The sequence below is a fragment of the Anas platyrhynchos genome, chromosome 2 (assembly GCF_047663525.1).
Source record: "Anas platyrhynchos isolate ZD024472 breed Pekin duck chromosome 2, IASCAAS_PekinDuck_T2T, whole genome shotgun sequence".
NCBI classification, from domain to species: domain Eukaryota; kingdom Metazoa; phylum Chordata; class Aves; order Anseriformes; family Anatidae; genus Anas; species Anas platyrhynchos.
In genome coordinates, this window is record NC_092588.1 from 35,175,412 (window position 1) to 35,187,683 (window position 12,272).

The following is a 12,272-nucleotide window of genomic DNA, read 5'->3' on the forward strand; positions in this document are numbered from 1 at the left end:
GTTCTGAATCATCATAAAAAGGAACTTTTCTTCCTCCATTAAATATAGAAAGACATAAAGCAAACTGCTCACAGTCTCAGGCAGATACTAAGTCATCACAGTTTTTGACGATGATAAATTAAGAACAAAACCAATGAATTATCAGAAGTAAATTGTCTGGATGACAACAAGCAACTATCCCTGAAGCAAGAGATGCTGCATTTAAACATGAAGTGCATAGCACTCAACAGATAAGCTGCATCACAGCTCTCAGACAGATAAATCAATTTTGTTTGTATATGTAACAACATGTAATAGAATATGTGCTTCAGAAAGAGACAAGCAAATTCTGCATACAAACTTCCTCTGAATATTTAATTCAACTACATTTGAAGGTGGTGTTCCTTGTATTTCCCTCCCACATAACAGGAAAATACATGGAAATAAGTAGCCAATTTAAAATCAACACTGGACATTGTCAAATAGAAGAAGAAAAGCAATGATTCATTCTCTGTATGTGCCGTTGAAGCTGGATTTAGATCTCAACCAGTTTGTACCACTACAGTTCAGCTTCAATGGGTTAGTCAAGTTAGTGAAGTACTGCCCACAGCTGACTTTGGGATTGCCTCAGCAACCTGGACAGGCCTAAGTCAATAGGATCCAAGGGGTCCCTCAAAGAGTGCCCATGGAGCCCATCGGCATCACTGCGAGGTTGCTCCCTATCACCTTGGGAAGGTCATGGAAATCCCTATGAATTCCTGATGAGTAGGAAAAGGTAAACATCACACCTGTCCCCCAGAAGGATCTGGAGGTGGTTCAGATTAACTGAACTCTCCAAGAAGATTTTGGAACAAACCCTCCTGGGAGCTGTAACAGAGTGACTGAGAACCGCCAAGCAGGGCCCACAGGAGCCAACTGTGCAAAACGTAACCTGGAAACTGCTACAGGGCCTTTCCAGCAATTATTTGATGGTTCTGTGATTCCCTATCAGGCCACAGTGGAGATTACACTGAACATATTCAAATCAAAAGGCCTTTTAAGGTGTCCAATGGAGGGCTACAAAGATTGTGAAAGGTCTAAAGAGTAAGACATATGAGGAGCAGCAGAGATCATTTGGTTTGCTCGGCCCAGAGCAGAGCAGGCTGAGGGGGGGCCGCATTGCGGCCGGCAGCTTCCTCACAAGGGGAGCAAAGGGGCAGGTGCTGAGCTCTGCTCTCTGGGGACAGCGACAGGACCCGAGGGAATGGCATGGGGCTGGGACAGGGGAGGTTCAGGCTGGGTGTTATGGAAAGGTTCTTCACCCAGAGGGTGTTCAGGCACTGGGACAGGCTCCCCTTTTCTAGGAAAGTGTTCAAGGAAGTTGCCATTGGTAGCAAAGTTGTCAGAGCTGAAGAAGCATTTGGACAATGCTCTCAGACATATGGTCTGATTTTGGGGTGGTTCTTTGCAGAGCCAGGAGTTGGACTTGATGGTCCTTGTGGGTCTCTTCCAACTCAGGATATTCTATAATTCTATGATTTCACCACCTATGAAGAGTACTGGTTCCCTACCCCCTCAACCCACATCCAGATTCTGTTAAAACACGTAACACCTTTAAATGTAAACAAACACTCTCTGTTTGGAAAATTTTCAGTAAAATACGTTTCTCACTCTTCAGTAAATAGGACTTCTTTTGTGATAAAGGAAATTTTACTTTTTTTTTTTTTTTTTTTTTTTTTCCAGACAGAAGAATTCACTGGCAAAGGCCTGTTTAAAACAGGAGTTCCTCTAAATGTGGGTCTACACCACCAGTAGAAAAGTAGAAACCCTAATGCAGACTCCTGAAGAGGTACACACTGTCTTTAATCTAGCTTTCTGTATAATATGTGAAAAGTTTTGACAAAGCTTAATAGCAGTAACCCTGAGGATCCTGTGCTACCCACATGACCTATAGCCACATTTCTAGCTGGCTTGTGAACCTATCCTGAAAAAATTTGGAATTTCTGGGATGTCACTCTACCAACAGCCTCACTAAACAGTAAATCCAGCCACACCCGGAGTTGTGCTGAACTCTTCTCATTGATTTTCGTTCTCATAGACCACTTCTAAAGAGACATATAAAAAGAAAGCTCAAAAAAGTTTGTACTTTAGGTGTGCTTCATATTTTGCTCCATCATGTTGTGTGTTCACCTTGTAAAGTAGCTATCATGTTCTGTCAATGCTTCAATGTTGTCATGGATGTTCTTTCTCAGACTTGTTAAAGCTTTCCCCTTTTGTTCCCCTTTTGTTGCAACTAATCCGGAATAAGTTTCAACAACACTAGCAACTCATCTTGCAGGTTATGGTGTGCTGTAAGTTTTTTTTTTTTTTTTTTTTTTTTTTTAATTTTTAAGATGATATCAGTGCTGATGATAAATAATAGCATGAGGGACATACGAGGGACATACACAAAATTAACTATCTCTAATTTCCTCATTCTCTGGGACAATAAAAGGACAACAAGGCCATATGCCTCAAATAATTTATTGCTTTTTGGCACTTTTTGAGCTGGTCTATCACTCAGTAAATTGAGCACTATTGATTTTGAGCAACAGACATTTTGTGGAATCTTTCCCATATTTCAGGAAAGAGGTTTCATTTCATCTTTACACAATGAGCGGCTCCAAGTGACAGCAGAACCAGATGGACTCACTCTGTGTGAGATAAACTCTGTGTTTAAAAGCCCTTTGAAAGAGATTTCTGTCATAAACAAACTATTCTAGCTGGGCTATATTTTACATGTACATATATAATGTTACATAAATAAAAAGAAAAAACACACAAGCTTTCTTACAGACTGATTTTTCCACATTCTGTTTACTCCATGTATGGCTTATAGGGAAGTCAACAGGAGTGAAAATGTGTTTTTAAGTTGCCAATTGCCAATATGATTTCATGCTTATAAATGAATCACAATCTTCCTTATAAATTAAAAGCATCACAGATCATTTATCTTACAAACTTGCCAAGCTTTTTTCTTTCTGTCAGTTTAGATATAGTAATAAAAATCAACTTGAAATAATAGAATGGTTTATGAAATGCAGCTACTGTCTGTTCTACATTTTTATTTTTAAGTAAACTTGTGCCAAAAGGAAAGCTCACATAGAGCCAGAAAGTCTGAACAAAATCATTTACTACCCCCCAAAAATGCACCAAAGAGAAATTAAGTTCTGAACTTTCACTTATCTCTAACAGGGCTCCCTACAAGAAGCTTATTGCTCCTGGGCCAACACTAAAAATGTAGTTAATTTCAATTTGTGAAATATGCTTTAATCATAATTGTTACATATTCAAATGAATCGTTAAAAAAAAAAAAAAAAAAAAAAAAAAAAAGCCAACCACCAGTCTCTTTTGAGATGGGTTTGCAAGTAGTTTGTTCTAAAGTAAGCTGTAAGTGGGGTGGAGTAGCGGGAGCAAAGAAAGAACCAGCAGGTAACTTCCAAAACAGGATGGCGTGACTTTGCATGCACAAACACTGATTGCAATAAATCTTTTCTACTTCAAATCAGACATTCCAGTGCTCTATCACTGATCAAATTCAGATCTCAAAAGGCTGCAGCCAGAAAGCCTGGTTTTAATCCACCATTGGAATGGGGTCATGGGTGAAGGAAGGGAAAAAAGAGCTTAAGAGAAGATGATGAGATCAGCTTTTAAAGTGCTTTCATGTACTATGCAACATAATGTATTTTAATTGTGGTATAAAATGTATAAATGTATAAATTCAGGATGTCAACTACCAGGGAGACAAAATGAGATTATTCCAGTCCTGGTTAGTGAAAGTGAAACTCTAGTTCTGCAGCATAATGGAAAAATAGAATTTTGGAATTAAATTATATAAAAGAAAGAAAGAAAGAAAGAAAGAAAGAAAGAAAGAAAGAAAGAAAGAAAGAAAGAAAGAAAGAAAGAAAGAAAGAAAGAAAGAAAGAAAGAAAGAAAGAAAGAAAGAAAGAAAGAAAGAAAGAAAGAAAGAAAGAAAGAAAAAGAAAGAAAGGAAGGAAGGAAGGAAGGAAGGAAGGAAGGAAGGAAGGAAGGAAGGAAGGAAGGAAGGAAGGAAGGAAGGAAGGAAGGAAGGAAGGAAGGAAGGAAGGAAGGAAGGAAGGAAGGAAGGAAGGAAGGAAGGAAGGAAGGAAGGAAGGAAGGAAGGAAGGAAGGAAGGAAGGAAGGAAGGAAGGAAGGAAGGAAGGAAGAAAAGGAAGGAAGGAAGGAAGGAAGGAAGGAAGGAAGGAAGGAAGGAAGGAAGGAAGGAAGGAAGGAAGGAAGGAAGGAAGGAAGGTAAGAAAGAGGTGATTGATTCAAATTACATTGTGAGGAAACTCAGAAAATACCAAACAAACCAGTCTTCAGATTTCGTCCCACAGTCCACAAAAAGAGGCTACAAAACTCCAGCAAAACTCCAGCAAATTTTAATTGCTTCAGAGCTGACATTTTGGCAGAGATGTTTTTGCAGACCACAAGTGGCTATACTTTTGCCTACAGGGCATTCAGATCGGGGCGTTGAAATGTAGTATTGTCTTAGGACTGCTGGTACTATGAACACTACAGTGTTCATATGAGATACATAATCAATTTTAATAACATCTGAACTCTATAAACAGGATAACATTAGCCAATTAATTTCTGTCTTTAATGGCCAGTGTCTTTAAGGACAGCATGAGGGCTAGGTTGCAAACAATAGGAACTAAGGTGACTCAAAATAACACAGCTTTGTTGATTTCAGAGTTAATGGGAGTTGGGGATAACCATCCAAACTTCAATTATGTGAAAACTGAGCATTCACAAAGGTTTAACAAATATCTCCCACCAATGTGCTAACCTTCACTTACCTATTCAAAGTACAAGGGCATGGAAAAAAGATTTCCAAAAGCTTCTTCAGCCCAAGAAATTATTGCTGCAAGACCAGCATTATCATGACCAACACACTCTACCAGGTATGCAATAACTACTATCCCCTTAAACTAAAATTGTAAAACAATTAACAAGTGATTAGATTTTTTTTTTTTTTGAGACATTTGAGTACTTCTGAATGTAGTTATTGACAATTTTATATGGTGACAGATTAAGGCCAAGTCCCATTTGGTAGCTGCAAAGTCTCCATATTAACAGTAGCCTAAATTACTATTGTCAGAGCATCAGGTTTACTGTAATTTACTCTCCTGTTTGAGTGCACACTTCCCAGTTCATGCACTGTTGTGATTCCATCAAGAAATAATAAGACTTTGCAACTGCTCTCTGGCCTCCCCCTGATATTCTGGCTGCTGAATCTGAATGAGAGATGCTCTGCTGGCCTGCACATTGCAGAGTAACTGGCAGGAGCAGGGCCAAGGAGAGCAAGATTTGGCATCTTCATGTTCTTAGAAAAACAGCAGTTGTTTTCATAATAAAAGAATTGAGGAGGAAGGAAGAGAAAGAAGGTAAACGAGAACGAGAGAAAGAACTCTTTGTCTTGATGGCCAGGTATTTTACAAGGCCCTGAAGTTTTGCTCAACCCAGATTTCTTTGTGTTTTAGTTTCTCTGAAGTCAATCCACAGCCTTCATCACTCACATAAGTCTTCCTGATGCTAATGATAGACTAATTCAGGTGAGTTTTTCAAGACCCTACAGAAAAACTGCAAGAAAATATTTAGAAAGCATGTCAAAGAAGGCAGGGTATAGGCTAGAGAGGGAAAGACAAATCTCAGAATAAACCAAACGAAACTACATTGCTGGCTACTTATGAAACTATATAAAGAGAACAGTTTACAAAGACATTGATGTAAGTTATAGCCATAAATGCAGTGTTTGAAGAAGGCTTACCAACATGATGGGTACAGCATAGAGACTTGCACAGAACAGAGACGGACCCCAGCATTCCTTTAAAAACTACAGTGTGCAGAGTACATTGAAGTTTACAATTTATACAGAAGCCCCTCATAACTGGCATGTATTTCTGAGGATGCCAAGTGAAAAGAATTTTAAAATACAACAGCTGAATGCCATTTCTACCTGAACAGAGATCATTTTTTTTTTTTTTAGCAGAATTGCTTTTAAATTTATGTCTTCGATATCAAATTAATCATATATTTTAGAGGTTTATATTCTTAGTGTCACTACCAGCTATTGTAGATCTTTCATAGAGCTACTACAATTACAGCCCTTTCCAGCACATTACTAAATCAAGGGACATTGCTCTAAAGGTAGTAAATGAGATTTGAGATGTCTAATTGTTATAAAGGGGTAATCTTATTAGCTTCATTATACCCTGTTTAAGTGCAAAGTGATGAAGGCAATTATCTCCATTAATTTGTCCTTTCTGGTTGATGTGATTTGTGATAGGCTTCCCATACATACTGTGCTACATACGATAAGTTATAAACAAAAGTTATTTAAATTGTTGCATAGTGTGAACTCCACCTAAGAATGAATATATGTCTTATATATACATACCAAATAAGGGAATCAAATGTAATACAACTGGAGATTACTTTTACCCAGAAACCTTAGGGACAAATATTTTTGGTTTTGGAACAGACCAGCCTGTTCTCCACAATGAAGCCAATGACACAAGCCAACTTTCCTCCAAACTACTTAGGCTGAACATTGTTACTATCACAAGCCCAAAGAGTAGAACATAAATATTTTCAGAAAATGTACGCAGTCAAAATGTGCTTCCTAAGTGATGCTTATTTCTTCCTGTTTATAAAAGCACAGTCTATTTTTCACTTAGAAGAATAAATTAAAATAACTCCACTTTTTTTCCCTTTTTGAAATATACAATCTCAGCAATGACTTCTGAAACAAAGACATGATGGGGTATTTCTTCAGTATTTCTTTGTTGCAGGGGAGGAGGAAGAGAGAAGAGGAGGTAGAAGAAGAAAATTTCCCCTTCAGACTTCAGGCTTTGGGACCACAATAACAATTATTGTAGCAAATATACAATTACATGTAGGTGATCTGGCCATATGAAGAAATATCAGGGCACTGAATCCAGGCAATCTTCATCCAGATAACTGGACCTCAGACCTATCCAAGTGCAATAACCTGAAGGATGTTTTCTACATAATGCATCTGTCACAAGACAACTGGCAACTACTTAGCCTGCACACTAGACAGAGGTCTGCATGTCTACAAAACAAGTAGCCTGTCATCAAAGTACAATACAAAAAGAGACATTTTATTTGTGCTATGTCTGAAACTCTGCCATAGGTTTGATGGCTGACTTAAGAGATCTGTAACTTACTGATTGTATAATAAACACTGTTTATCTAAATGAACAAATACAGCAGGACCACCAGGCACAAACAAATTAATTAAACTAAAACAAACAAACAAACAAAAAAGATGCCTGGTCAATGTTTTCAGAGTGCATAAGAGATTCTCATCAGAAGCCTCTTTCAAGCTGAAGATCCAGATGGTTGGAGAGAGCTCCTTGTGATGTTGATCATTAAGTACAGAGGTAGGCTTAAAAACCATTCCTGCATTGCATTTTTCATAGCTGTCTAAACTATTCTGGTAGCTTTTTGCTTAATTTTCTCAATAAGCTAGATCTTACCATGTGGCATCTAACTGTCCCCATGCCCTCTCTGGAGACTGTGGGCAGCTTACACCACATTCTCAATACCCTTCTAGAAGCAAGCACCCCAAAGCTGGCATTGTACCTACTAATTACAAGGGCCCTCAAATCCATACTGGATTTGCTCCCAAGTAAGATTGCACATGCGCAGGTACACTGCAATGCTACGTGATAAAGGGCACAGGTTGTGCAATAATGCACTGGACTCAGTAATATCTCTGAAGCATTTACCAGAAGAGCTGAATTGCTTTTCCTAAAAGAACAGATCACAAATATTTATATCCTTAGCAGAGTGATTGGTGTTTATAGTTGATTAAATGTGTTAGTGTGACATTTTCCTGAATAAAAATAAGATCTAGAAATCTAAATGGTTGAATATGTTAACAACGGAATATCAGTAATCTGAATTGATCAGGACAATGGTGTGATCTAGAAATGTCTTTTAGAAGTGACAACATGAGAACATGAATAATTTCTAAATTTTGCATTGCTTTGGCATGACCAGAGCTGTGATGGCTCAGTGAAAACATATGGCAGGAGGTCAGAGACACAGAATAAAACAGGAAGATGACCATTCACATATCTATTTTGTCTGCCAGAGCAAGCTCTGATATTTCAGCTCCTCAAAATAAATTAAAGACCTTGCCAAATTATTCACTGAGGCACTCAGAAATAGAGAAGGGCTAAGAATTTCTGATGAAATATTTAATTGCTGGAAAAATGTTAATTGCAGAATCTTCCTGTAGGAACACATACAGCCCCTTCAAAAAGGCTGGATGCAAATGTGAGTGGCCATGAACCCATTCAAGTGTGCGTCCTCATAACTAGAGCACTAACTATGCTGATACAGCTCTTTTGCATGGTATAGCAGTAAAAAAAAAAAAAAAAAAAAAAAAATCATAAAAATTCAGTATTCACAAGCCAAGAGAAAAATCAATTAAAAAATTGTTCTGTATTCTTCTGCCTGAAGCACTCAAGATGTTGGAAAATCATATTCAAAATGTAGTTCCAGATCAAAAAGAGCAAAAAAGTGCAGCTGCCATTCTGTAGGAAGCATCTTAGACACCAGAGTGAACTAGAGATCGAAAGCAACCATTTCTCTTTCACTTTTTGAAAGACCTTGATTCAAGCTCAGTGGAGACTAGGACATTTTCTGAATTTGCAGTCTTTCAAAAGACAAGTTAATTGTTGCTGAGGGTCTTGCTGGGTTTAGCACCTATCTGTGCTAAAATCTCTCTCTCGGTTTTCTGTCTAAAGAGATTCAAGACATTTAGTTTTAGCTGTTAACTCAGAGCTGTTAAAATTCAAGATTTATGTGCACACTCATTAAAGTGGGGTCTGCATAATTAACACAGTATGTTTTGGACATGGAAATGAGATTCTATTAGTTTTGAGATAATGTATGTATGCATTTAGTGACATCTAGTAAAGAAATAGTGTGTTTTTATGGGGCTGTGAGAAGTACATGAAAATCTTTTTGGGTGAGGTTTGATCTCATATCCAAATTTCTCATTGCTGCCATTGGAATTAAGAATACTTATTGCAAAGATTCAAAGATAAAAGACAGAACCTTAGCATAGCTGAAATACAGGCAATAGTTTCACTGTGATCACTACAGTTTCTCTTGGCAAATGCCAGTGTTCATGTCAAAATTGAGAAATAGCAGTTTCAATGCTGGTTTGTATTTCTAATGCTCTAGTTTTGATAAAAGGTCTGTGTTCTGTGCAGAAGTGTCTGAACTACTAAACTTTGTTGTTTCATTATACAATTTAAGTATAAATGAAGCTTTTTAAAAAGGATATTTAACCAAAGTCCACATCAAATCTGAGATAAACCTTTTTTAATTAGCTGTCAAGTTAGGATAGATATAGTTTTGATGTTTTTATAAGAAAAGGTCACTAGGAGTCTACCATGATCTCTGTTGGAATTTATTGATAATGGGTAGGAAACAAACTGTTGTTATAATCCAGACAGGTTCCATGGGGAATTCAATAACAAGGTATTCAAAAAAAAACAACACACTTTAACCACTGATTCATAATATATTTATTTTCCATAGCTTCTATATAAACAATATTAGAGGGGCCACAAACTCGAAACAACTATGTTGGCTCAGTTTAAGAATAATTTTTTTATCTAATCTGTTATTGTACTATTCAGTCATGGTCCCACATAACATGCTGAAATCTCTAAATCGGAGAGATATAGATTTGAATAGTGGAGTATTCAGTGGATGAGGAATTGGCTAGACAGCAGCACGCAGAGAGCTGCAGTCAGCAGCTCTATGTCCACGTGGAGGTCGGCGATGAGTGGTGTCTCTCAGGGTTACATCTTGGGACCAGTGCTGTTTAACATCTTTATCAATGACATAGTGAGATTGAGCACACCCTCAGAAGATGGCAGATGACACCAAGCTGAGTGGCACAGTCAACATAACAGGAAGAAGGGACGCAATCCAAAGGGACCTGGACAAGCTTGAGAAGTAGGCCCATATGAACTGCATGAGGTTCAACAAGTCCATGTGCAAGGTGCTGCACCTGGGTCAGGGCAATCCCAGACATGAGCACAGTCTGAGAGAAGAACTCATTGAGAGCAGCCCTGCAGTAAAGGACTTGGGGGTTCTGTTGGAACAAAGCTTCACATGAGACAACAGTATGTGCTTGCAGTCCAGAAGGTCAACTGCATCCTGGGATGCATCAACAGAGGAGTGGCCAGCAGGTCAAGGGAGGGGATTGTACCCCTCTACACTGTCCTTATGAAGACACACTTGGAGTGCTGTATCCAGGTCTGAAGTCCCCAGCACAAGAAGTATGTGGACCTGTTAGAGTAACCACAAAGATTATCAGAGGTCTGGAGTACTTCTCTATGAAGAAAGGCTGTGAGAGCTGGGATTGTTCAACCTGGAGAAGAGAAGGGTCCAGCGAGACCTCATTGTGGCCTTTCAGTACTTAAAGTGGGCTTACAATAAAGATGGATAGTGATTTTTCACATGGGCAGATAGTGATAGGACAAGGGGTAATGGTTTTAAACTAAAAGATTAGTTTAGATGTTAGGAAGAATTTTTTCATTCAGACAGTGGTGAGGCACTGGGACAGGTTTCCCAGAGAAGCTGTCGATGCCCCAACCCTGGAGGTGTTCAAGGCCAGGTGGAATGGAGCCCTGGACTAGCAGGAGGTGTCCCTGCCAAAGGCAGAGGAGGTGGAACTGGATGGTCTTTAAGGTCCTTTCCAACCCAAACCATTCTATGATTCTGTGATTCTGTGAAAATCAAATGAGAAAGTACAAATGCCTTGCTGTGAAGATGGTTGTTACTGTCAGTATATTATATATTTAGACTGTGAATGGGAAGGTACATTTTAAAATAGATCTGATTTAGATTACAAATACTTCCAAATTTTGACATTTGAATAGACTGATTTGTCACTGCTGAAGCAGATTTAATGTAACTGGCAGTATACTGCAAAAAATTCCAAGGCTCATCCTTCAGTTACCTTACAAAAATATGGTTTAAGTTTAGTTTGGGATTATCCTGTTTTATGCTCTAAAGACCTTGGTAACCAAAGGGAGAGAGCCCTCAAAATCAGGCAGTCAAAAAATGCTGAAAAGAGGAACTCTTCTGCATTCTTTAAATCTCATGACATTCATCTAACGGTTATCCTCTTGGAATAAGATAGCACTGGCTGAGCCAGGAGCACATATGGTATCAGCTGATTTGACCTGTCAAATTTTTTTAAATGTATACAAAAAAAAAAAAAAAGCTTAAAATCTAACTATAAGCCCTAGTGAAACTTAATTCAGCATTTTAACATTCCCATTTAACTCAAGTAGAAGATTAAGATAAGACTTTGTTATTTTTTATCACTTTGTTATTACTCTTAGTATTGAAACGTTCAAATCTGTCATATTTATAAAAAACAAAACAAAAGAAAACAACAACAACAAAAAAAAACAACAAAACAAAAACAAAACCAAACCAAAACAAAAAAAGAACATCCATTTGTATATGCACAAATCCAGAAGAGTTTTTTTTTTTTCCATTGGTAGAGAAGGATACCATTGGATGAGACTAGAATGGGTTACAACTCTAAAACCAGCTGGGTTTCCACCTGAATTATTATTGCAGCCAAAACACATTCCATATTTCATTTGATTCTGCTTTTATTATCAGCCATCAAAAGCCAAACATTTTCTAATAAAAATATAAATATGTGGAATATACTGTGAGGGATATAAAAAGCACATATAGACTTCAATATGAAATGATTTTCTAATGTTGTACACTAGTTAAAACCAGAGCAGATTAGTTAGGTGCTGTACTAATGAGCAACAAAAAGGCTATGTCTTTAACTACAGTTAAATTCTCAGTTACTATGAGAAAAACATAAGTGAAATTTGATCGAGTCATTCTTAGAACACACCGCTCACAAGAAAACCCTGTTGCTGTTGTGTATTGAAAATAACCTCTCTTGGCCTTGGTACGTATTCATTTACAGTGTTTTAAATCAACTGTAATATAAACTTGTAAACAAAGGAACATATCTATTATAGGTAAATAAGGCTGGATCTCTGATAAAAAGTAATCCTTTCAAATCATGCATTTTCATAGGATGTTCTTGCTTAATATCCAGCTTTATTCAAGATATCTCATTGCAGTAGCATGTTGTGCCTGGTTACCAGCATGATCATGTATAATGGTATTGGTAACCAAAGACAAACCAGCCTTGG

The 12,272-nt window shown here is 37.8% G+C and overlaps 1 protein-coding gene across 1 annotated transcript in view; it reads right to left on the reverse strand.

Annotated features, from left to right (window-relative positions):
• Nucleotides 1-9,621: 9,621 nt before the first annotated feature.
• The window catches only part of C2H8orf34 (chromosome 2 C8orf34 homolog), a 186,855-nt gene continuing 184,204 nt past the window's right edge, over nucleotides 9,622-12,272 (reverse strand). Inside the window, exon 14 of the mRNA XM_072034536.1 lies at nucleotides 9,622-10,365. Coding sequence (XP_071890637.1) covers nucleotides 10,301-10,365 — 65 coding nt within the window. The 3' untranslated portion in view covers nucleotides 9,622-10,300. The remainder of the gene's footprint in view (nucleotides 10,366-12,272) is intronic.